The sequence below is a fragment of the Ananas comosus genome, linkage group 7 (genome assembly GCF_001540865.1).
Source record: "Ananas comosus cultivar F153 linkage group 7, ASM154086v1, whole genome shotgun sequence".
Lineage (NCBI taxonomy): Eukaryota > Viridiplantae > Streptophyta > Magnoliopsida > Poales > Bromeliaceae > Ananas > Ananas comosus.
In genome coordinates, this window is record NC_033627.1 from 5,055,947 (window position 1) to 5,081,941 (window position 25,995).

At 35.8% G+C, this 25,995-nt stretch overlaps 3 protein-coding genes across 7 annotated transcripts in view; all 3 read left to right on the plus strand.

Annotated features, from left to right (window-relative positions):
* The window catches only part of LOC109713428 (rRNA biogenesis protein RRP5), a gene marked incomplete at its 5' end in the record, with an annotated part of 64,636 nt that overhangs the window by 37,553 nt on the left and 1,088 nt on the right, over nt 1-25,995 (plus strand). Inside the window, 11 exon segments of the mRNA XM_020237504.1 lie at nt 19,965-20,553; nt 21,470-21,530; nt 21,932-22,077; nt 22,155-22,338; nt 22,413-22,511; nt 22,657-23,042; nt 23,126-23,302; nt 24,023-24,119; nt 24,195-24,350; nt 25,324-25,554; nt 25,641-25,724. Of these exon segments, the coding sequence (XP_020093093.1) occupies nt 19,965-20,553; nt 21,470-21,530; nt 21,932-22,077; nt 22,155-22,338; nt 22,413-22,511; nt 22,657-23,042; nt 23,126-23,302; nt 24,023-24,119; nt 24,195-24,350; nt 25,324-25,554; nt 25,641-25,724 (2,210 nt within the window).
* On the plus strand, nt 622-6,707 carry LOC109713431 (NACHT, LRR and PYD domains-containing protein 4C-like). 3 transcript variants are annotated; one of them, XM_020237510.1, is made up of 17 exons: nt 622-754; nt 936-1,066; nt 1,161-1,260; nt 1,881-1,946; nt 2,027-2,200; nt 2,301-2,374; nt 2,534-2,627; nt 2,913-2,955; nt 3,711-3,773; nt 4,200-4,429; nt 4,531-4,651; nt 4,737-4,837; nt 4,978-5,091; nt 5,215-5,385; nt 5,475-5,621; nt 5,698-5,843; nt 6,132-6,707. In XM_020237510.1, the coding sequence occupies exons 2-17, from the start codon at nt 967-969 to the stop codon at nt 6,281-6,283; spliced, it is 1,896 nt and encodes a 631-aa protein (XP_020093099.1). In that variant the 5' UTR covers nt 622-754; nt 936-966; the 3' UTR covers nt 6,284-6,707. The 3 variants fall into 3 exon arrangements, with proteins under 3 accessions (XP_020093099.1, XP_020093100.1, XP_020093101.1); XM_020237511.1 differs by having other exon boundaries at nt 5,740-5,843; XM_020237512.1 differs by lacking the exon at nt 3,711-3,773.
* On the plus strand, nt 8,437-14,703 carry LOC109713430 (CLIP-associated protein-like). Of its 3 annotated transcripts, none has more exons than XM_020237506.1 (11): nt 8,437-8,649; nt 8,957-9,124; nt 10,275-10,372; nt 11,038-11,112; nt 11,190-11,258; nt 11,334-11,419; nt 11,495-11,612; nt 12,227-12,325; nt 12,399-12,732; nt 12,861-14,341; nt 14,444-14,703. In XM_020237506.1, the coding sequence occupies exons 1-11, from the start codon at nt 8,571-8,573 to the stop codon at nt 14,588-14,590; spliced, it is 2,754 nt and encodes a 917-aa protein (XP_020093095.1). In that variant the 5' UTR covers nt 8,437-8,570; the 3' UTR covers nt 14,591-14,703. The 3 variants fall into 3 exon arrangements, with proteins under 3 accessions (XP_020093095.1, XP_020093096.1, XP_020093098.1); XM_020237507.1 differs by having other exon boundaries at nt 8,963-9,124; XM_020237509.1 differs by lacking the exon at nt 8,957-9,124.

Consider the following 25,995-nt stretch of genomic DNA (forward strand, 5'->3'; position numbering starts at 1 on the left):
ATACTAAGTGACAATTCTTCCTGAAATGCATTTTAGGCAGTAATTTCCGTCACCATTTTATAATATCAAGAGAGAAAAATGTATTTAAGTGGATGTACTACGGTGATATATTTTTAGATTAGATCCTAATTCCTCTTTGACAAACTTCAACTTGGGCACAATTTTTTTTAATTTTTTAATTTTCTATTTTTTTTTAAAAAAAAATTTAGACATGAAATCTGATTGTAGGCTCACCCCACTCTCTCTCTCTCTCTCTCTCTCTCTCTCTCAAAAGATAGTAAAAATAAAGAATAAATACAAAAATAAAATCTGAATTTGTTGCAAAAGACCGAATTCGCCGACTTCAACTTGTGACAAAAAAAAAAAGGAAGTGGGGTAAAATATGTCGCCAAGAAGTCGCAGACGACAACTGGAAACTGCCGACTTCACTTACAGTTGCAATATTGAGTTTCGGTGGCGGAGAATCCTTCGCTGCCGACTACAAGTAAAAAGTCGGCGTACGAAGCGAAGAATGCGACGACTTCAGCTCGGGTCTAACTTAGACCCGACCAATCGGTCGAACCCGTATTGGCTCGTATAGGTTTCGTATGGTTCAATTAGGGTTGTGAAATTTGACTCGACCCGACCGGTTCTCGTCCTTCACCTCTCTACTGGACTCCACACTTCTTCTTCCTCCACCATCGCTCTCTCCGACTCTCTCTCCTCTCAACGTTGTTTGTAGCAACGTATTAACCTCAATCGCCCATGTGATTCGGTAAATTATCGTTTTTATTGGCAACTTTTTAAGGTTTAATAAGTTCCTTTCGATTTTTCGCTTGATCATAGCTTACTTCTCTTTGATCCTTGCTGTGAATCATGGATTTTGTACGTCCCGAAATTAAATTTCCTAATTGAGATTACTAACCCTAGTTTATTTTGAACTTTTTGAGCTACAGGTTTTGTTGAATCCATCGTTGATGTTACGAAATGTCGGAGGAGGTTCCATCTTTGTTGGCTCTATGTTTGAAGGCTATAACATCAGCAATCATACATGGTGAATTTTTTACGGACATTTTTGAGTGTTATGGTAGTGAATCGTTAATACCATTATTGAATCTAATGATTGTGTTGTTTTCAATGCTATTTACTTGTTAAGTAATGTTTTTCTTTTTCTGATTTAGGATATGATCATTTGCAAGACATACTAGATCTTCCGTCGGATTTGCTTGATAGCGTGGTGATAAACTTACCTCCATTGGCCTTGCAAACACTTCACAACGTGTCAGTCGCTTTCATTGTGTTCATATTGGTTAAATTTGTAGTTCGTGTAATTGTTTACGTAGTTTGTGTAATCATTTATCTTCTCTTTTATCATAATGTGTGCCTCTCATTCGCTATCATTGAGTTGCAACTCCTGAAGAAAGATTAATTGCTAAGTTCAGAAGAATGGTGATAATATTATAGTATGATGATATGGAATATTTATAGATTACTTGGTAAAGTTTTTTTAGTATCTTTGTCAAGTATTTCAGCTGTATGAAAGATCACTTATCTTGTACAGTAGTTAGCAGTCGATGTTTAATGTTAAAAAACTGTCCTAATTCAAGGGGTGCTTGGATCACAATTGAATCGAGTCATTCTTTATTCTATAATAGTAATTTGAGGTTTGATGACAATGATTTTAGTGAATTTTTTCTCATTTTTTTCATTAGATTGGGATAAATAGTTGGTTTGTCAAGGTTTTTAGGAGTGTCAAGTATGATCAGATTCTTGACCATCTTTTTTAAATACACAATGATTTGTTATTCTCTGCGCCATTTATTGCAGATCTGTCAAACATTGATAAAAGGTTGTTGTTTGTTCATGCTTATAATTAAAACATGGAAATTGTCTTCTCACAGATTGATTGATGATTGTATGGAGAAATTCAGAACTCCTGGTGAAATTCATGGGAGAAAACGTGGAAGGTTTATTACTGATCATGTGAATTCAAGAAATGAAAATAAGTCATTTTGCAAATACGTATTTATAATAGATCAATTTTCAGGTATGACAACTTCAACATTGCGTGGAAGATACTGTTTAGAAAGCGGTGGCCAGAGGATCTCAGGAAGATTGATCCAAGAAAATACATTACTACAGATGACAGTGCAGGAATACATAACTCGGTGAAGGGTCCTCTAGATTGGCAGCAGCTGTACTGGGAGAAGCACCTGCAAAAGTATCCAAACAATTTGATTTGTTATAAATTCACTTGTTTTTTGTTTGCAAGAGTGGAGAAATGATACCGAGTGTTTGACCAACTTTATTTGCTAGAGAAGTTGCTTAGATGATGCTGCAGAGAGAGCCCTTCTTCCTTCTTTTTATGGGCGCATTGGTGAACTGAGAATATCCAGTAAGTTCCTTTGTGACAATTCTGAAATTTATTGCTGGTCATTTGTGCTTAGTGCAACTGATACTATCTACTATGTTGTATGGAGGATATTATTAGTATATCTGCTGTTGTCTTGAAGTGGCTTTTGCTTCTCCTTTTTCCTTCTCTTTCTTTTTGCAGATAGCATAATTAATGCAATCAGCCATGGTGAGAACATGCTTGATGAGTGTTTCAGATTATCGTATCATTGCGACAGATTTGGATGCTATGCAAGGTAGTGCGTCATTTTAGATCCTGTTCAATTTGATAAATGGATCAATTTTTTTGGGCTATCATATTATGAACTGTTTTTTCTTCAACTTGATATGCTGATTCAACAGGACATAAATTTGGAGACTTAGTGGTACTATTTTTTTTAGGATATTGTTTGTTTCTATCAAGTCTTTACCTTGCCAGCAGTTTGTTTTGTTTTGTTTTGTTTTTTTAAGAATTGAGTTACCAGAATTTCAGATATGATGTCTTCTGTTACTATTATCAAACTTTTTTTTCTGTTTTGCAGATGTCTGAGACTTCAAAATGTGCTGTGTGCTGTAGAAATATGTGTAAGCATTACGACTAACTGCAGTTAAGCCTTTTAAGATGGGTGATTTTGGGCTTGATTTTGTTAAAATTCATTAAGACTAGATAAATTATAGTTTTATGTTTACAAGGATCTTCTTGTGGAAACAAATCTTTCTGTAAGTTGTTTTAGGCAGACATTATTCCCATGGAAGTAGAATCAATGTGTGAACATCAAAATTACTTCATTCACGATGTTCTAAATTTATGGCCTAACATTTAAAACTATATTGATGTATAATCGTCCAAGCATATTATTCTCAAAATAGGGACATTAGTATTTATTTGTATTTTCAAATACTCTGCTTCATCTTCAATGGTTCTTCCTAGATTATCCCTTATTGTTGAGAAAGGGTTTGGCTAATGTAACTGTTGCAGATTATCCATATATGGCATTTTGTATGTATTCATTCTGTCGATGTGTTATTGCCGATTTGTGCTGCCTTTTTTTTTTTCTATTTCTCCTTAATTCAGCTTTTTTTGAATTTCTGAATCACATTCTTCTACATGCTGCAAACTCTGAATATTTTTAGATTTAGAAATCATCTCCTTTATTCTTTCATTTGTTGGCTGATAGGTTGATCTCTTTTTATAGTAAATATTTTCCTACCAAAGATCAGAACAAAAGATGAGAAGTCTATCCCTGTACTTCTTTGTTTTTTTTTTTTTGTAATGGTGGCTTGGGAGTATTTTTTTGACCTACATGAATGTAGTGTTTACGATTTTTCTATTCTTACAGGAGATGTTGAGATCTTGCAAGCTGCAAAAATTAATATTCATTAGAATTATCTCCAAAACTCAGGCAAGTCTCACACAAATCCAATCATTCACTCAAAATGTCTCAAGCATAATATCTTTGTATGAGCCTATAAGGGTTTTATTTTATGGAGAAACTAAGGTGATAGATAGTTGATTCTGTATAAAAATAATTCAAGGTTCACTTGTGATCGATATCTCAAGTATCAGTTGTTTATTGACACGGTATTAGCCTTGGTATGTCATCTGATGCTTGCCATGCATTGGTATAATAGCTTCTTTGCACAACTCTTAGCCTACAAGCATGTTAGTACTTACCTTTTACTAGTTATAGCACTGTTGTTTCTGAAACTATGTACCGCAACATACTTTTTTTTTATATAAATCTTGAAATCTTTTTGTTTTCTTTATTACTTTTTGTAGTGAGTGCTTTACTATGGTTAACTTATTCTTTGATTTGTGCCACATTCAGGTTGATGGAGTGTGTATGCTTCTGAACCACCATAGGAAAACATTGCTGTCTCTTGAGTTTATCCACTGTCAACTGTATCCCACCGTTATGAATAAGATTTGCAGTAGTTTGTGTGAGGAGGGATCTCTTATTCATGGGATCCAGAGCTTCTGTGTCAAATCATCACCCATTTCTGAAAGCAAGTCATCTTTAATACCTACTTGTCTACTATCTTTTCTGTCTTCAGGAAGGTAAACTTCAATTCGCTACATCTTTTTCATTCTTTATCTTTATTTAGTCTTGTTTCACCATCCATTACAGAAAAATAAATTTAAAATGTTTCATTGGCCAGGTTGTTGGAATCAGTATGTTTTTCTGATACTAAGATGCAGCCAAAATTTGCAAAAAAGATTCTCGATACTCTCCTGAGCTCTTCATCTGATTTAGTGACTCTTGAGATATCAGAAAACAATGTGAGCAGTTTTAGCAGTTGCTCTTTCTTCTTTTTGGCCATCAGTAGTATGAACAAGAAAATTTGATCATGTTCAGTTTCTGCAGATTTCAGGTTGGCTGTCTAAAATTGAGAGACAATCCAAAGATTTCCGATCACTACTTGGATCAGATGCTTCCTTGAAGTCTTTGACTGTTCTAAATCTTAGGTATCACTGTTTATTATTTTTTGCTTTTGTTAATTTACATTAGTTTATGGAGTCTATTATGTTGTTTTTTATCCAGGTATATCCTCAGTCTGGAAATTTCCATAATTAAAATATTTATTAATCAATTTTTATCATACTAGGGGAAGCAATTTGCATAGCAATGATGCAGAAGATCTTGGCCATATATTGGTAAAAATGCCTTGCTTAAAAAGTCTAGACATAAGTGACAATCCAATAACAGATGAAGGCATCAGGTATTCTGTGTCAAGAGTTTGTCAAGTACGATATTTTCATCTTCTTTAATAAAATACTGCCTTTATGAATTATGACACTGTTATCTTGGAACTTGAAAATTTTGATGGCCATAAATCTTGCAGATCCCTTATTCCGTACTTTGTAAGGGCTCTTGGAAAAACAAACCTTCTTTCAAATGTAAAATTAGAAAATTGCAATCTATCCAGCGGAGGAGTGATTGAACTTCTAAGAAGCCTCCCATCATTGGAGGAGCCATTGAACATGCTATCAATTGCAGATAATCACCTTGGCAGGTTACTTAGGGATAACTTTTTCTACTTATTCTGTTTTCTTTCAATCTCTTAGAAGCCATTATTTTAATATTAATTTACTTTAATTTCAGTTCTGTAGCTGCAACATTGGCAAAATTTTTGGGTGCTTCTGGTTTAAGAGAACTCAATATTGAAGATATTGGACTGGGAGCAGTGGGTTTCAAAGAACTGGAGGAAATATTGCCCCAAGAAATTGCTCTTTCATTCATCAACATCAGGTTAGTGTTGGTTATTCCGAGATGCCTATGAAGCTAGTAAGAAATACGATTCACCTAATTGCTGTTTATGTTGTAGCAAAAATCGAGGTGGGATTCAAACTGCATACTTTTTGTCCAGGCTCATTTCACAAGCTCCAAATCTTGTGTCGATCAATGCAGGAGCTAACATTATGCCTCCTGAATCAGTGGACATTATTTGTGACGCACTAAAGCTGTTGAAGGGTACGCGTCTTTCAGCTTTTTCTCTAGGTTTTATTTGCGAGTTAGCTTGTGAGCTCAATCACTTGGCTGCATTGATTAAGAAATATGACTTGGACCACTTGGTTTGTTGTCCATGGGTCTCGATTGCGATATGGACTTTCATCTACATTCTAGTAGTCATCAGCTGATCAACTATGCTCTTTACTTCACAGAAGTTGCTCCTTACTTCCTGAATTTTTGTAGAATATACCTTTCCCTTCCATGAAAATATGAAATTACCAAAACTCATGCCATGTCGACTAACTTTAGGTAAACTGGAGCATTTGGACTTATCAGAAAATAGCCACTTATGCCGGTCAAACAATACTTCGGCACTGCTGGAATTTTGTCACCAGGGAAAGCCCATTGTGATGATTCCGTCACCACCACAATCCGGCACACCCTACGATGATGATCCATAAAATGATATCTCCTATATATTCGTGAGTCTTATGAATGTTCGAATGAGATGCCTGCTATGTTGTGGCAGATAATATAAGAAGAGTAACTACTGACTGAAAGAGGGAAAATGGTTCGGATTCATAATACTTATTAAATGGGCTTCATGGTAATGCTTTGTATATGTTCTATGTGGACAAGCAATGAGAGATACAGGTGAGCAACAGCCTATCATGTGATGTATTTCTTTATTGGATATGTATATAGGGATATGCTGATCCTAATTTTGCTGAAGGAATTAAAATTTTCGGTTGTTACCTTCCGGTAGGAAGGTTTTGGAAAAGAGCAAAAATTGCCAACTGTGTAGGAGGTGTCATATAGAAAAGACATTCCGTTGCCAATTAGTTTAAAACTATGAAGGAATCTTCTACCTTCATTTCACCAGATTTCTACTCCTATTAAAGTTTTTTGTAGTTTTTTTTTTTTTTTTGGCTTCCTGTATTTTGTATATCATGCACCGGTGACATTATGCCTTCATTATGCCATGAAACTGAAGGTTTACCGACCTGCAGGTATGATGGTTTGGCTCTCGATCATTTATTATCATTACTGTTATTAGTTTACTCTTCAAGTATGAAATGTTGTGAATTGGTGATGATTCGTATTTAGTGACCATGTACAATCAGAGTCTTTCTATTTGGTACAACCTGCTTTTATCATGTGTATGAAAGAACACAACCAGTCGTATTTCAAGTTGTTAAAGAATTGGATTAGTAAAAAATTAAGGAATTAAAAGAATGGCAAAGTTGGTCATATGTCGCAGTTATCGTCATTAAAGTTAGAAATTTATTATGAAGCATGATGTTTTTATACGTCGTTGTTGGCTAACCACATTGGTACGAGTTGTTTGCCCACAACACGAAGTAAAATAATGAAAAAAAAGAGAATAAAAGAGTAGGTAGTTTTGTAGTCTGTACCAATTATCATGGTTCACGCTAACTTCCTTGTATTTGTTTGATCTTGTTAATACACCAGGATTTGCTGCACCAGAGCATAAAAAGAAAGTGATTTTACTTTTAAGAAAGATAAGTTGGTTGCATGGATGTTGGAACATCGTATTCAGATGGATAAGAATAATCACAAGATAACATTGTGTGAACGTTGAAAGAGAGATGATCTAATGTTTAATTTCAGTAATATTGTAGATCACCTTTGAAACGGATTTTGTTGTTTTGTCGTGTTCTTTATGAATGTATGGACATCTAGTTATACATATCCTTTTGATTTACCCGGAAAATTTGTAATATTTAAAAATAAAGACCATCTTCAAATGTCAAGAATAACGTTGCATATTGGCACCTTCAAATTTTTTTCGTAATAAAAGAAATTACTTCTCAAGTAAAGTACGTCCTACCAAATTACAAAAGTAAAATTTTTTTAAAAAAAATAAAAATCAAACTCTAAATTTTTAATTATAATATACATTTCGATGCATTCCGAGCAGTTCCAAGTAATACAATTGGGTTTTTTTTTTTTTTTTTGCCAGTTATTCTAGAAACTAGAACACCAAAAATATTTATTTTATTTATTTTAGTTTTAGAAAAAAAGAAAGATAAGTGATTATCACCAGTAATTCTCATCTTTGGCCTTTTCACACAGCTGAAGTGGCATTCTCAGAGTGCGACCTTCGTTGTCCTCCTTTCTCTCCCAAGCCAATATCAAAGCGAGAGGCCATAAATGGGTGGTTACTCAGCCCATCTGAACCGTCCAAATCCGTGTACCCATCAATCTGTACGTGGACCACGAAGAAAAACGATCATGGCCGTTGGATTAGTGAACTTCCCTATCCCGTATCCGACGTCCCAGCTACCGTTGCAACCTCATACGCTTTACGAAGGATACCTCGCTTTTTTCTGGCGTCAATCACAGCCGTCCGATGATCATCTTGCGGTCCTCGTGTTTGCTCTACCTGTGAAATTTTTGTCTAGTCAAAGGGCCAGTGGCACTTTTGTAAATTATCTTATGAGAAGGGCCAAATCCAAAATTTCGAACACTTGCAAACGAGCAGTGGCATGGATCGGTAAATTACAGGAATCTCAGTGGCAGTTTCATTAGCATCGCATGATTCGTGGACGGTGAACTACCTATAAAAGGAGGCTCGCATTTCCCTCCCTCCTCTCTTCTTCTTGAATCCACCGATCGAGTACTCTCTCCCTCTCTCTCCTCTCTCTCATTTCATTCGATACAAAATTAGCTAAACCCTAAACCTAACCTAACCCTAGAGGTTGTTCCCTCTTCTTAGTGGTGAAGATGGAGAAGGATGTGGAGATTCCGAGGGGAATTAGCCCGAAATGGAAGAGCAGTTCGAGGGAATCATCGTTCTTCGGAGGTCGATTTTTTCTTTTACTTCTCTATGCGATCTCCACAAGAAAAATATTTGTTGGTGGAAACATAAACGGAGCAACGATTCGGTCGTAGGATTATGGCGTGGGTTTGTAGATTTTTATATGTATCATGTCATATATACTACTCGTGGACATAAATTTCCTTGGTTAATTATAATTTTGGACTATTTCTTAATTTTTTAAGTATATGCCGTATTAATTATAGGAGTTTTTGCCGCATTGTTCCTAATAAATTGATTTTAGAACATCTATCATCTAGATTACACTAATTAGGTCCTTTTTTAAAAAAAGTTATAGGAGAAAATGATATTGCCGTAAAGCCAGTTGAGCCTATCGAGATATACTCTGAGAGGGATTTGACAAGGGAAATTGGGAGAATTTGTTCGAATTTACATCCAGATAAAGATTGGTTTGTTCGGGTGACAGCCATGCAGACAATCGAAGGCCTGGTGCTTGGAGGTTTTGTTCACTCAATTTATTTTTCATGTTTAGAAAATAAAATGTTCTCTATTTGATTCCTTTTTTCTTGTTTCTATTCATTTTGTTTCTTTTGAAGTAATATAATGAAATACATAGTACTCGTTCCATTACCTTGCAAACTTGCAAATATTTATCACTATCTCTAATTATCCTCAAATTGCTCTTGTTTATGTGGATTGAAATTCATCTAGATATTGTAGGATGCTTGAGATATGACTCTGTAGCAGGATTCAATAATGCCGACTTTGATCGGTCCCTGTTAATCTAATAATGCTGAGTCAGATTTAACAAATAATAAAAGCTAAATTGTGTGCTCTCTTAAATGTTCGATTAGATCTGCCTTCAAGTTTCAAGAAATCAAGCCTGCAACCTGCTTATAATTCGTGGAGTTGGATCAACAAACAAAATGCACTCAGGCTTCAAGTTTTGACTGCTGGATTATTTTTTGCGGCTAAAGATAAATCTCCATATCCACAAAACACACAATCATATAGACATAGTTTTTCATCTACTGGGTACAAGTATGTTGCATATAAGGGTTAAACTAGAGAGTTTGCTGCTAGATTAATAAGATCAGAAATTTGATTAAGTAGTTGAATGCCATAGCCGATAATAAGTGTGGCCTCAAGATCAACAGTTTGCAGTGTCCCAACTTCCAGAATGGTTGTTTTCTTTGTTCAGCTAAATATATAACAAATAGATGGCAAAGAGTTGATGAATTTTTCTGCACAAGCCTTTTGATGCTTGTTTGCCAGATCATTGTTTATTTTGATTATTAGGTTTCTGAGCTTCAAGCTCACAGTGACTATAAAGTTTTGGGCGTAATTCTTTGTATTGTAACCATCCTTTCGCACGCACAAACATGTAGATGTAGGTGCGTATATTTGTATGAATTGCTTCACTAAGCCATGCCAATTTAAGATAAAATCTGTTTATTCTCAGCTTCGAATTACCTTCCAAGCTCGATATATAAAATCTGATCAGCATAAGTAATGACTCTTTTCCTTTGCATGCTGGTCATATTTCAATAATTAAACACTAAACTGGAATATTATTTGCAAACATAGAAGGTTAAATATTACTTCTTTCTCATGTGGTATCCCTTATGTGCTGCTGTGCTATTTATCAGGTGCTGCCAATTATCCATCATTTTGCCTTCTTCTAAAGCAGCTTGTTGCCCCATTACACACTCAGCTACTGGATCGACGCTCTAGCATCATTAAACAGGTCGATGTTTCGAGCTCATTTACTGGCTATTGTCTCTTAGTCTTTGCGATATGCCAGGCTTTGTTTATATGAAACACTCTGGTGGCAGTTGGTAGTTAAATCAGGTTTATTTACTTATAATTGATCACTTCATAATATCCTCTCCTGCTCATGTAGTGTGAAACCTTTAAAACCTTTATTAAGTTTGTCTTGTGTGCTGGGGAGATAATTGAAACCAAAGTTCGACCCAAGGACCGAGAGGAAATACTCTGTTATGCTAGAGATGTTCAAATCTGTGTTGTACTAGGCTGGTGCGGGAAGCCCATAAACTTTCCTTGCTTGTTGGATATGAAGATATATTTATGACTTTATGTCTATTTTTAAACCTGTTCTCATAGAATTTAGCTTTTTATGATTTGTACAACTTGGCAATATAAGTAATTCTGCAAAATCCTAAGTTTGATACCATCTCAGAAAAAACTTTCCCTCAACAGACAGAAATAACTTGCATTAAAACAGTCCTTTTTTTTTTTGAGAAATTGCATTAAAACAGTCCATTAATTCCTATTTTGTGTGCTAATGCATATATGCAAACTTTTGGTGCTTTACCAAGTATATTTTATCTTTCTGGAGGACATTATTTGGGTGTTAAATTGTATTATATTAATTTCTCTTCCTTTCTTTAGGCCTGTCATCTATTGAGCTTCTTATCAAAGGAACTTCTAGGAGACTTTGAGTCTTATGCTGAGATGTTCATTCCGGTAGTTTGCACTTCCCTTTCACATAATTTGCTCTTTACTGCATTTCTGCTGACTTTTCATGACACCATACCTTGCAGGTTCTCCTTAAGCTTGTTGTTATAACAGTTTATGTAATTGCTGAGTCAGCAGACAATTGTATAAAAATGGTATGAACTGTGAAGCTTCCCTAGTTACTTTTACCTATTGGTAATCCTTTATTTTTACAGGCTGTTGCTTTTCAGATGTTGCGGAACTGCAAGGTTTCACGTATTCTTCCACGAATTGTCAATTGTGTCAAGAATGACCGAAGTGCAGTTCTACGTGCTAGGTAGAGCATATTAAGGCCCGACTATTGATCAAGTATATCTTCTCTCTGTTCTAAGTTTTCTATTCAATATTGCAGGTGCTGTGAGTATGCACTTCTGATACTAGGGTACTGGGCTGATACCCCAGAAATACTTCGTTCAGCTGATTTGTATGAAGATCTGATTAAGTGCAGTGTAGCAGATGCCGTTAGTGAGGTATGTGCTTGTAATTTTGTAATCATTGCAGGGGTGGGGTGTAAGCATGCAGAAAATGATCAAACTTAGCTAAGTTCAAAGCGAGCTTGTTTTGGGATCAAACTGAGCGAGAGCTTTTTGCGCTTGGAGTTCAAACCCAACTGCTCGCTAAAGGCTTAGAAAATTATCCATAAGAAGCAAGAAAAGGATATGAAAGCACCTAGAGAACGAGATCACTTACATTGTTATTAATGTGAACTTTGATCCTATATACCTTTTTTTTTGTTTTTCTTTTTATTGAGAACTTTGATCCTAAATCCTATTTAAATTCATTGCACGTGTAGAATAATGTTTGTATAGCATCAAATATTATCTCATTTACATAAATATCATTTTTCATACAAATAATCACCATATCACTATTGCTTGATGTGTCACGGCCATTCACTTGATAATTCTTTCTGTTTTCTTCATATATTGCATCACACATGTTTAACTAGTATGGTCTATATTTTTTTTTCGGACTATCATTAATTACTGTAGAAAGCCAATGATAACATAATATGTTCCTGCCTTTCATTATCTTTCTACCCCCTTAATCTCATCAATATTAAATGTCTTTTACACCACTGAAGGTGCGATCAACTGCACGAGCTTGCTACAGGATGTTTGCCAAAATTTGGCCGGAGCGTTCCACTCGCCTTTTCTTGTCATTTGACACTGTCAGACAAAAGGTACATCACTCTCTTCTGAAGTGAAATTGATTTATTTGGATTTCATGATTTTACTAATTTGATTCCTTTTCAGATAATCAATGATGAAGATGGCGAGAAGCACGAAATATGTGCTTCTCCATCACTTAACAAACAAGCAATTCAACTACTGCAAACTCCATCTCATGCTCCTAGCCTAAATTCACCTGCATGTGCTACTTCTAATGCACTTGCAATGGACAAGACCATCGATTTTGCTTCTTTATCACAAACAAAGCTATGGTCAATCAGTGATTCAGAAAAAAATTACCAGAGTCTTCTCTCTGCTTGTAAAGAAAAGGGTCCACCAATTGCAATATCCGTGAAAGCTGTAAATGTATCAGACAAGGAAAGCCCTCATATTTCATACTTGAACAATTCTGATTTAGGTATTATTTTATTGCTTCTGTGAATTACAGTTGGTATGAACTTATAGTATTTACCTAATTCAAACTTACGCAATGTCAAATTATTTTATCCACTTCTCACCTTCTTTTACTTTTCTTTACTAGCGCAGGAGTTGATCACTTGTCTGCAAGTTTCTCTTTACAGAATTCAGCATTTTCTCATGCATCCACGGCTACTTTAAACAAGGATATTGTAAATCATGGCGATCAAGATTCAGAAAATCTCATCCCTCTGGTCCACTCGGCGAAAGATTCTACGAAATCACCTAACGCCGGTCAGTTATCATTAGATTCCGTGTCAGCCTCTTCATTGCCTTGCACTTCAAAAAGTTCAGAAAAGTCTCAAAATGGGGGTGTCATTGAATTCACTAATGATATTAGATCAAGTAAGCAACTTTCTCATCAAATTGACGGTAATTTTATCCCCAATTTTCGCCGACCGCTTCTAAAACAACAAGTCAATAACTTGCTTCTGGCGACCTGCGTAAATAGTTTTGATGATAGTGAGCTTTTACTGGGTGAAATGGCTAGCTATATCGATGCTCCATCATCTCTTAATGATTCTCTAGTTGAGGGCCTAAAGCCAAGTTCAGGTTGGATTATGAGGATTTTCGCATTCAATTATGTCCATTCATTGTTGCAGCAAGGACCCAAAGGAATTCAGGAAATTACCCAGAGTTTTGACAAGATCATGAAGCTCTTTTGCCGATATTTGGATGATCCTCATCATAAAGTAGCACAAGCTGCTTTCTCAACACTATTGGAGATGATCCCAGGTTTTAAAAAGCCTTTTGAGACTTATCTTGACAGGACTTTACCGCAAGTTTTTGGTCGGTTAAATGACCCAAAGGAATCAATTAGACAATCATGCTCAAAAATCTTAGACATTGTCGGTGCATATTATGGAATTGAATCCTTATTACCAGCGCTTGTCCGTTCATTCGATGAAAAGAAGTCCCCTAAGGCAAAATTAGCTATCATTCAGTTTGCAAATAGCTCATTCAGCAAACAAGTTATAAATGATGATGATTATTCTGGTCATGGATTTCTTAAACTATGGCTTTCTAAGCTAGAACCTTTATTTAATGACAAAAATATAAAGCTAAAAGAAGCAGCTGTGACTGGATTCCTATCAATTTATTCAAATTACAATCCTGGATCTGTTTTAACATTTATACTTAGCTTCTCAGTTGAAAAACAGAAAGTGCTCAGACGGGCACTTAAGCGGTATACTTCGAGGATAGAGATTGATATAGTGAATTTTGTTCACACTAAGAAAGACAGGCAATGGCCAAGATCTTTCTATGACCATTTTGATTCCACTGGAACATCTTTCAATGAAACTTATTGTGGAGCACCAATGAAAGGTTCTGCTAGCAAGGATGGTTTAAGGAAAATGAACTCCATGCAGCAATGTTCCACTTCCCTCAGTCAGTCTGATTGTGGTGAAAATATGCAGCTAGTTTATCATAACAACAAGGCTGGCTTGGACTCTCAGGTGCACAGGCACAATATACCAACGCAGCTCATGATCGCAGATGAAAAGCTGACTTCAGATAGTGGAACCAGCTTTCCCCAACTGCTCCATCAGGTCCATTGTTATTAGTTTCTCTTTAAAAATATATATTTAACTGTGCTTATGTATTTGTCTAGCAGTTTAGACTGGTTCGTAATCTGTGATTCCTCATTTTAGGTTAGCGGGAATGATCGAAAGTCAAGTTCAGACAAACATAAGGCACTTCATCAGTTGGCTGAAGTTCTGAAAACCAGTGAACATTCTGCCATGGCCAAGGTTATAGACCTGTTTACAGGCTTTCCTCTATTCAATTTACATAATTGATGTTTATCGGCAACATGGCAGTTTTTTTCTTTTCTCTTCTTTTCCTTTTTTTTTTTTGAGAAACTATGTGGGGTTATGTTTATGCAATAGTTAAATTTTATGCATTTGTTGCAGGATGGCTTCTTTTTAAACTTGGGAATATCGTAATAAAATATTACATTTAGGGCGTGTTTGGTTCGCACTATGAAAGATTACTAGAAATAAAAAGATGTCCAAGAATTCATATTCATCCTATTACTAAGAATATGGTATTACTGTGTTTGGTTCGTACGGTCATATTATTTAGTCATGTTATTTAAGATTACAAAAAAATATATAATTTATTTATTTATTTCTTTAATTAATTTTAGATAATGCTACCAAAAATTTTAACATTTTTTTAGTAAAAAGGGAGAGAGAACATAGGTTAGAGAGCGAAAGCATAATTAAAGAAATAGGAAGAGAAATAGAGTCGAGATTAGAGGGAGTGAGAGAATTGAGATTTTAGGAAAAAAAGGGGAGAGAGAGCGCTTAGTTTAGAGAGAGAAAAAGAGTTGAAGTTTAGAGAGAAAAAGATAAGTTTAGAGAGAGATATGAGGTTAGAGTGGAAAGAAAAATAATACCAACTAGCTGGCGGGTAGGAAGAAAGAAAGAGATTAGACATATTTATGATTACTTCAATCCATTAATATGAGGATACCTACCATCTCTCAAGGGAATGAGATTACTACTTTGGGATGAATCTCATTCCCAAGTAAATCCAATATTACCAACTAGATTACTTAGTGCGTTTAGCCAAACACCGTCATATTTTTTTATTCCTATTGGATTACTAGTAATCTTAAAAAGATAGCGCGAACCAAACGCACCCAGAAAGTAATGATGAGGGGCTAGATCCTTCATAGTAAACTCATTTTGGAGTGTGGAGATCAAGGAGTCAATTAAAATCGATGATCTGTCGGTCACAATAATATCATCAACATAGAGAAGAACACGAATATCTTGAGACGATTGTTGAATGAACATGGATGGATTAACAATGCTTTCAAAGAAGACAAGGTCGGAAAGAAAAGAGGTGAACCATTGAAACCATGCTCTCAGTGCTTTGTTGAGATCATAGATAGCTATTTTCAACCTACAAACATGATTAGAAAAAGAGGGATTTATGAAACCTAGCGGTTACTTCATATATTTCTCTTCAGAAAGAATTCTATGGAGAAAGACATTTTTAACATCTAATTGTTGAAGAGTCCGCCCATGGAAATGAGCCACCAAAATGACAGTACGAATTGTAGTAGACTTAACAACAAGAGAAAAATACTCATCGAAGTCAATTCCCTGTTGTTGTTTACAACCTTGAGCAACTAATTTGGCCTTGAGTCATTCAAGGGAACCATTAACTTTTTGCTCGACTTCAAATACCTACTTGCAGCCGATGAGAATAACAGACACAAGAGGTAGGACCAAATTTCAAGTAGAATTATCCAACAAAGCTTGGTACTGATCGGACATAGCAGCACGCCAACCTGCATCTTGGAAACCTTGGAAAAAGAGTTAGATTCATTGGGAAGTAAATAACTCTTGGAGGAAAGAACAGCAGCATAGTTATCTATTCTCTTGGCTATGGAACGTGTGAGCATAGAATGGGTACGTGCAGGTTCGGAGGGTACAGTAGGAACTGTAGGTTAAGTAGGTAGTGATTGTCTCGATGATGTGGGTGATATTTAGAGACTGTATTTGATGAATAAGGGAGGTTTGGGTTGACAGGCGGCATAGAGTTGTTTATACTGAGTTTGGAAAAATTTTGTCTAGTGTAAATTGGAAGCTCCTTTTGAGGAGTGATTCCCAGTAGACCTTTAATCTCCAACCTGTTCAACGTTAAAAATCATATTGGAAGGAACAACTTCCAAACCCTCAGACCAAGGTAAGACGAAGAATTTTGAACATTGATAGAACAAGTACTGGAAACATCATGATTAGGAGATGTTGTAGGATGAATAAACTTAAACTGAGGCATATTCTCTGAAGTGGTGGGATGGTGATCAAGATGTTGTGGATTAGAAAGAAAATCCTGACAGCGCTGAAAATCAGGTCCAGTGCAATCTTGACCTATTGTTTTGAAAGGTTTTGAAAGATAAGAATATGGAAAAAGAGTCTTCACAAAGGTAACACTGCGGGAAATAAAAAACCTTACCAGTACTAGGATAAAGGCAACGAAAACCTTTGTATTTCTGAAAGACTCCTAACTCCTAAGTATATAAGGTAGAGAGCGGAGAGCGAGCTTGTGATGTGCAGTGTCCTGCAAATCAGGGGATCACGAACATCCAAATACTTTCAAAAGTTGCGAGTCTTTAGGTGGATGCTGATGCAAAACAAGGAAAGGAGATTTTCCATTAAAACAACCAAAGGAGTGCTATTAATCAAGAACACTGCCACTTGTATCGCTTTTCCCCAAAAAGTGAATAGGCTTACAAGATTTAAACATGAGGCTTCTGACAACATTTGCCAGATGCCTATGTTTTCTCTCAGCGACATGATTCTGCTACAGTGTGCAAGGGCAAGAAATTCTATGAATGATGCCATTTTGTGTAAACAGTGTTGAAAACTTTTCATTTACAATTTTTTTCTACCATTAGACTGAAAGTATTTAAATTTTCATTAAATATATTTTCAATCCACAAATTTATCAAAAAACTTTGGGATAAATCCATTAATGCCTCGAAAAATCATCCACAAATATAACATAGTACCTGTACCCAGAAAAGAAACAATAGTGGCTTGCCAAACGTTAGAATGAATAGCGTTGAAGGGATAACGAGATTTTGATTCAAAGTTTGAAATAAAAGTTTAACGTGTTTCCCAATAGCGCAAGTATTGCAATGAGACAGCTTTATTCCAGAATTGTCAAAAGAAATTTTATTTTCTTTGGCAAACTTGATAAAGACATCCTTAGTCGGGTTTCCTAGTCTCCTATGCTATAGATTGCCACCAGAGCTAGGAGCATCTAAAGCTAATATGAACTTGTTTCCTACACTTCCAACTTTGGAAGAAATTGGATATAATGATGTCCCAGTACTTCGACACCTGAGAAACTACATCCTTGTTACCTTGTCTTTGACACAAAAACCCGAAGAGTCAAACTCAAATGTAGAAGAGTTATCATGACAAAATTGTTTAATAGATGATAAATTCTTTTTGATTGAAGGAACTAAAATATTTTTGAGCACAAATGATCTATTCCGAGTATGTAAAGAGGTTTCCCCAATCTGAGTGGTGGGAAATTTATTTCCGTTTCCAACTAAGACTTTTTCATGTCCAACATATGGTGTAGAGCACGTAAGACTTCAGCAGTCATGTTATTTGAAGCTCCAGAGTCTAGATATTAGAGTTTCTCACCAGGTTCATGTACACTTATGGCTGTGAAGGTCTGAGGATTGTTGTTGGCAACAAAGGAATGGTTAAACTTTTGCCTACATTGAAGAGTGGTATGATTAAATTTACCAAATATATGAGGAATGTCTTTGGCTATAAAGGAATCGTTAAACCTTTGCCTACATTGAAAAGCGGTATGATTAACTTTATCACAAATCTAACATTGCGTGCCAGAGCGTGGTAATGGCTAATGGAAATATGCGGAGTATGTGATGGTGTGGTAGATTTATAGGTATATGACTGAGAATGAAATACTCCGTATGAACCACGGCCACTAGAAGGATGTCTATCACCACGTTAATCATGACCTCCAGAAAATCTACCTTCACGACCTCCTCGATTGCCTTAGCCGTGGGTGGCGTCAAAGGCTTTGGACTCTGTAAAGAAACACCAGGTATTGTGAAGAGACAAGATTTCTGTTGTACTTCTATCTTTTCTTGCATTAGAAGAAGTCGAAGCTGCTCAAAAGTTGGTTTTGTCCTGTCAGCGCTCAAGGCACTCACGAATCCTCTATATTCCTCAGGCAAGCCCAATAGGATTGTCATCACCAAATTGTGATTAGATTCTCCTCCTATTGCTTGTAGGGCATCACCAATTGACTTGACCTTCTGCATATATATTTGGGCATATTCATCGCTTCTTGCTTGATATTTTTCAGCTCTGCTTTTAAGTGAGAAGGCTGTGGATGCAGTTTTGCCGAGGAAGTTACTTTCAATGGTTGTCCATGCATCTCAGGTAGTTTTAGGTGAACTTGAAATCACCATATGAAGTATTCTAAGAGAGAGCCTAGCATTAATCCATGACATGATTGTCGTATCCTTTCTCTTCCATATTGCATATGTTGGATTAGGTATCATTGTTTTCATTCCTAACTCCAAAACTTGAGGTAGGACGTCTACTGTTTCATCTATATGAGATGTCATGTCAAAACTTTCTAATATATTAGAAAATACTTGTTTCCTCACTAGATAGGTTGTATCCGTGAGTTCAATTGGAACTAGGATTCTGATGTTTGACTATAGGAAGAGATAATGAGGATGACGAAGATGCCATGTTTGCGCCTTTAGCTGATCTAGGCTGAAAANTAGGACGTCTACTGTTTCATCTATATGAGATGTCATGTCAAAACTTTCTAATATATTAGAAAATACTTGTTTCCTCACTAGATAGGTTGTATCCGTGAGTTCAATTGGAACTAGGATTCTGATGTTTGACTATAGGAAGAGATAATGAGGATGACGAAGATGCCATGTTTGCGCCTTTAGCTGATCTAGGCTGAAAATACTGTAGTTGCAGTACTGTAGCCATAAATACTGCAGCACAGATACTGTAGCACGCATACTGTAGCAGCACTGTAGTGCGGCACAAGTAGTAGCGACAGGGTAGACAGCAGGAAAGAAGATATAGGCGCTCACAGAGAAAATAATGAAAAAGAAGGATGATCAGCACCAATGGAATCTGATTAGTGCAAAAGGCGAAGCTGGATCGCCATATCCTATAATTAGGGTTGGTCTCTTAGACCATGAAAACGTGGGTCAAAAGAGCACCCACTAAGGTTTTCATTATATATATATCGCACGCGTGTGTGCGGGTGTGTGTGTGTGTTGCAAGAATAAACATGTTATTAGCATGTGAGTATGTGACTGAATTGACTAAAAGATAATAAACCTAAACCTGACCATATAAATATATGCTAACAGTTTCCTGACCTCTAAACTCTTTTTCAAAATATTATTTCTTGCAATCTCAATTGTTTCTTTTTCTTGGGGTATACTGGAAATCACATTCATTGAATATTATTCAAAGTTCTCAAATTTTATTATGTAATGTGATACATTTAGTATTTATTCTATGCTCTGATAAAATTTCCATTTTCGTTTGCTTGTCTGTAATGCATTGTTTTCTTCTATTTATTGTTCCTTATTATCCTTATTGATTTTTATTTCATGGAATTCTTGTCCAGGAATTATGGAAGAGATTGATCGTTCTATAAGTGAGTTCCAATTTTCTGTTGGTGAAGTCGTTAAAGGTTATGTTGTCAAGGTGGACAGCGAGTGGGTCTGGTTAACTGTGGCAAGAAATGTCATGGCCCATCTATTTTTTCTTGACACCTCTTGCGAACCAAAGGAACTTCAAAAATTCCAGCAACGCTTCAGTGTTGGTCAAGCCATCCAAGGACGCATCTTAACTGTAAACAAAGAGAAAAAATTGTTGAGGTTGTCGGTGATCAATCAGGAAGCGCTCAAGAAAAGTAGTCTGGAAACTAAAGATTCCAATATAGGTGGGAGTGAACATATAAATAGAGGTGATATTGTCGGTGGTCGAATTAAAAAGATTCTTCCTGGCATTGGTGGGATTCTTGTGCAGATTGGGCCTCATCTTTATGGGAGGGCTCATTATTCGGAGCTTCAAGTTGAATGGGTGCCTCAACCCTTAAATGGTTATGAGGAAGGGCAATTTGTCAAATGCAGGATCTTGGACATAAATCGTTCATCAGAGGGAACGGTACATGTTGATTTATCTCTGCGTTCATCTTCACAAGGCATTAATTTGTAAGTACTGGCACTTAGTGGTATATTTTCTCTGTCAGACCTGCATACATTTTATATAATAATTTGCATACAAATTCATGTATGTGATGAAAGATACACTTAATATGTTTTGCACTTGGTGTTTCCAATGATCATTGAATAAATAAAATACTTTGAATGGGGAAATATTTTTATAAACTAATTAAATAAATGACGATAGTGAAGACCAAAGAGGGTTAATAAAAGATTAGTCTCTTCTTTTGCATGTACTGTTATATCTCATCTATTCTTTTTGATTATTACTGATAAATCCTGTTTCATGCATAAAATGAAAGTGAAAAAAGGAGAGAAAACAGACTTGTGCCGAAAGCATTTTTAGCTGAAATTCTCCCAGGAATGAATCAAGTGATAGAGCATACTATATGTAATTAGCACACCCTACACACAATCAAACAAAGAGAAGTGCATCCCTGCAAGACATTATTGGATTAAGGTCAGAGCTATTTAATCATGTAAAAAGGATGAGTTCATTTGTGGTAACTGGAGAGATGGAGCTGTCACGATGGCTAGATAGAGGAAGGGTTGGAAGGTTGAGATAACAGTAGAGAGTGAAGTGGTGAATATGCAATAATTAGTTTACAAAGGGATGCAAGGAATTAGAGAGTGAAAGAGAAGAAATTTGTGGATCAAGCAATTTGCATGCCTACTGACAAGTCGTTTCTTCTCTGCCCTCAGTCAGATGAAAGTGAATATGTAGTATTGCATCACCGTTTCATTTTGTTTTTAATGGCACTTAAATAGTTTTGCCAAGATCAGGGCAAAGTTAGAAGTGGGAAAGTTCATATCTTTTTTGCGTTCTATGTGGTGGTTGTTATTGTTGGAGGAGGATTATTTGTTGGGATAATTTTGATCTGGAGATTCTATTTCATTTTCTCAGGGAAATGTGCAACAAGCGGATTGAGAAGATAGATGATCTTCATCCTAATATGGATGTTCAGGTAGTTTTCCTTCTCTGTACATATGAAATCCACTCTTTAGTTCTATAGGGTAATTACGCTTTAATCCGCAAACTATGGGACATGTGTCACTTTAGTCTCCAAATTTTAATTCGTTGCAGTTTCTGGCCTGAACTTTTTGAATTGTTGCAATCAAGTCCTAGAACCCATGTTTTTTGACTAAATGTTGATTAGTTAGTAATGTAGAAGTGATGTAGCATAAAATTGGGTTGTGGGATTTGATTGCAACAATTCAGAAAGTTTAAGTTAGAAGTTGCAACGAATTAAAGTTTGACGATTAAAGTGTCACACGTACCATAGTTTGGGGACAAGAAGTGTATTTACGCTACTATTTATGGGCGTTTATGCCATGACATCTTATCTCTACTGTTGTGGATTTGTAGGGTTATGTGAAGAATGTTACTTCTAAAGGTTGTTTTATTATGCTTTCTCGATCGATTGATGGTCGAATACTTTTGTCCAACTTGTCAAATGGATACATTGAAAACCCTGAAAAGGAGTTCCCAATAGGAAAGCTTGTTCATGGAAGGTTAGTTGTTTGGCATAAAATTGTTTCAGTAAGAGAATGCTGTCTCTTTTGATCTAATTAAAAAAAAAATTGTGCAGGGTGCTAACTGTGGATCCTTCATCCAAGAAAGTTGAAGTGACACTGAAGACAGCAGCCGAAAATGGAGTGGGAAAATCTAGCATAGTTAGTTTCAGTGATTTTCATGTTGGTGATGTTATTCATGGACGAATAAGACGGACAGAGTCATATGGTTTGTTCATTACAATTGATGATAGCAACATGGTAAAAATCATAATCATCTTTTTTGGTTGTATTGATTTGAAACTGTATTTTAATATTAATTATTATTTTCCTAGGTTGGTCTGTGCCATATATCGGAACTTTCTGATGAACCAATCGATGACATTGAAACTAGATATAAAGCCGGTGATAAAGTTGTGGCCAAAATCCTGAAGGTAAGTTTTTTCAATTTAAAAACCAAAAGCATTTTCTTGATCATTAGATTTACTGTGGGATGGACAAGATGTGAACTTAGGCTTTACTGATGAACCATGGAATTTTCTATTATCTTATTGTTTCCTTGTTGTCCTTTTATTTCAGATTGATGCAGAAAGGCACCGAATATCCCTTGGTATGAAGAATTCATATTTTGGAGATGGCCGTGATCCTCAAATGGTTTCTAATGATGGTTCTGATGAAGATAATGTTGATGAAACTGCGACTGTGGATAACACATTGTTCCCTTTCCAGCAAAATAATAACTTAAGCTCAACCTCTAGGACATCTGGAGACAAAAATGGGGATTCTGCTCTCCTTGCTGAAGCAGAAATGAGAACTTCTGTTCTTCCTCTTCAAGTGTCTCTTGATGAATCAGAGGGTTCGGATTTAGATAATGAAGCAAACATCGAGCCTGTTACTATGAAAAGTACTGATATCACTGATAAAAAGAATGACAAGCGCATGAAGAAAAAGGCGAAGGAGCAAAGGTGAATTAGTTATCCTTCAGGGTAAGTTATGGTTAGGGTTTTTATTCTGGGCTTACGTGTTGTCTTGTTATACTGTTGTATAGGGAACTTGAGATAAGTGCTTCTGAGGACAGGGCCTTGCAGAAGGATATTCCAAGGACTGCAGATGAATTTGAAAAATTGGTGCGAAGCTCCCCGAATAGTAGCTTTGTATGGATCAATTACATGGCATTCATGTTAGATATGGCAGACATCGAGAAAGCACGATCAATTGCTGAAAGGTATGTCCCATCTGCAAAGTTTTTTTGGATGTTGGTTAGATCTTAGAGTTGTCATTTCCGTGTTAGTTTCTGCAAATTGTACAAGCAAGAGGTAAAGGAATCACAACATATCTGCCGGAAGATTTATGTATGCCTTGTGTAGAAAGATCTGTCAGGTCAACTTAGTTTTCATCTGGTAGACGGTATGCTCAGTGATATGAATTCTTATAAATATCCATGTAAACTTGTCATATAAATCCCTTTTCGCCACTAGTTCTTACTTTTGAGCCATACCCTCCCTAAAAATAGCAGTACTCAAAGTTCTGAATAACCTCTAATCGGTCAATCTTTGCCTCTTCCTTTTGAATATTACATATATGGATCGCATTGCTCTTAGGATTTCTATGAACGTTTTTGTTTGTTCATTTGTAGTCCTTCATAATGTTGCATATGTTATTTTCATCTTAATTCCGGATCACCTCTATTACTTTCTAAAGATGTCATTGTTGCTCTGAACTAGATCTCCTGAATCTGCCATGATTTTGTCCATTCAGAGTATAACAAAACTCAAAGAAAATAAGTGAATGGAATTCTATTAGATGTTACTTTAAAATATCCGACATTATCCTGCTCATTACCGTTTATAAGCTTAGTAGAAGGTTCATCTTGCACTTTGTTATATTGTTTACTAACACTCATTTGGTTAGTTTATGCTGATGTTAATTTATGTAATCTTTGAAGGGCTCTGAGGACAATAAACATCAGAGAAGAAGAGGAGAAACTTAACATTTGGGTAGCATACTTCAATTTGGAAAATGAATATGGAAGTCCACCTGAGGTAGAATGGATTCCATTTGTTCTCTCCATCTTACTTGTTTACTATTGTTTACTGACCAATGCTGTATGACAACAGGAGGCAGTTAAGAAGACCTTCCAAAGAGCATTGCAGTTCTGTGATCCAAAGAAGTTGTATCTCGCTCTTCTTGGGATGTATGAGAGGACTGAACAGCACAAGCTGGCTGAAGAGCTGCTTGAGAGAATGGTCAAGAAGTTCAAAACCTCGTGCAAGGTTAGTTACGAGTCTCTTCGACTTTGCTCTTACACAAAAATAGTACGGTTTTGCTCTTACACAAGAAGTTCAATTCATTTCAGTTTCTTTAAAAACAAGGATACAANCATGGTTATAACATACTTTGGAATCTGAATATATCTTTTTATCGTATAACCTCCCAAAGGATTATTAATGGTTATAACATACTTTGGAATCTGAATACATGGTTTCATTATTAATGGCTATATGCCTATATCAGTACCTTCTCTCAAATGTAAACTGTATTTTAAACCTAATAAAAAAATCTTGATAAATAATATTATAGTAGAAGAATGCTATTCTACACCCTATCTAGATTCGATGAGCTTCCCATTCAATGCATGGTTATAACATACTTTGGAATCTGAATATATCTTTTTATCGTATAACCTCCCAAAGGATTATTAATGGTTATAACATACTTTGGAATCTGAATACATGGTTTCATTATTAATGGCTATATGCCTATATCAGTACCTTCTCTCAAATGTAAACTGTATTTTAAACCTAATAAAAAAATCTTGATAAATAATATTATAGTAGAAGAATGCTATTCTACACCCTATCTAGATTCGATGAGCTTCCCATTCAATGCATGGTTATAACATACTTTGGAATCTGAATATATCTTTTTATCGTATAACCTCCCAAAGGATTATTAATGGTTATAACATACTTTGGAATCTGAATACATGGTTTCATTATTAATGGCTATATGCCTATATCAGTACCTTCTCTCAAATGTAAACTGTATTTTAAACCTAATAAAAAAATCTTGATAAATAATACTATAGTAGAAGAATGCTATTCTACACCCTATCTAGATTCGATGAGCATCTCACTCAATACATGGTTATAACATACTTTGGAATCTGAATATATCTTTTTATCATATAACCTCCCAAAGGATTATCTGGACTGGACACAACCTAAATTACTTTGTCTTTGTTAGGTTTGGTTACGTTTTGTTCAGAACTTCCTAAAGCAAGGCAAAGATGGCGTTCAGTCTATAGTCAACCGTGCTCTTCTTAGTTTGCACCGTCACAAGCATATAAAATTCATCTCACAGGCAGCCATTCTTGAATTCAAGTGTGGCGTACCAGATAGAGGAAGATCCATGTTCGAAGGTATTTTGCGTGAGTATCCAAAAAGAACTGATCTATGGAGCATTTATCTGGATCAGGTAACTAAATTAAATACACTGTGATGCTATGCTTTCGTGCTTCAACTGTTTGCATTGTTGTCCTAAGATACTATCCTCTTTTGTAGGAAATTCGAGTTGGTGACACTGAAGTGATTCGGGCCTTGTTTGAGAGGGCGACTTGTCTAAGTCTTCCACCTAAAAAGATGAAGGTTCCTCCTCTGATTCATTTCTAATCATTTGGAATATGTCGCATGAGTAATTGTCATATCCATGCTTCATTCTTTGCTTCACATAGTTTTCCATATTTATATTTACTCGTAACTTTAAGATATACATATTTTAGAAAGAGGTTTTATTTGCGTAATATTGAAGAACCTTGATACATGCTTACTGCTGGCATTTTATGGTTGATGTATCATTGCACTGACATGCAAAACCCGATTTGGTTGCAGGCTGTTATTTTATCAACAAACACATTTT

What these genes read in the sequence shown, in the direction of transcription:
- LOC109713431 (XM_020237510.1), top strand. Translation starts at nt 967, where the DNA reads ATGTCGGAGGAGGTTCCATCTTTGTTGGCTCTATGTTTGAAGGCTATA. An exon ending in ATAACAGATGAAGGCATCAG is followed by an intron (nt 5,092 to 5,214) that starts GTATTCTGTGTC and finishes TAAATCTTGCAG; the next exon opens with ATCCCTTATTCCGTACTTTG. An exon ending in CGCACTAAAGCTGTTGAAGG is followed by an intron (nt 5,844 to 6,131) that starts GTACGCGTCTTT and finishes GACTAACTTTAG; the next exon opens with GTAAACTGGAGCATTTGGAC.
- LOC109713430 (XM_020237506.1), top strand. Translation starts at nt 8,571, where the DNA reads ATGGAGAAGGATGTGGAGATTCCGAGGGGAATTAGCCCGAAATGGAAG. An exon ending in CGAAGGCCTGGTGCTTGGAG is followed by an intron (nt 9,125 to 10,274) that starts GTTTTGTTCACT and finishes GCTATTTATCAG; the next exon opens with GTGCTGCCAATTATCCATCA. An exon ending in CAGACAATTGTATAAAAATG is followed by an intron (nt 11,259 to 11,333) that starts GTATGAACTGTG and finishes GTTGCTTTTCAG; the next exon opens with ATGTTGCGGAACTGCAAGGT.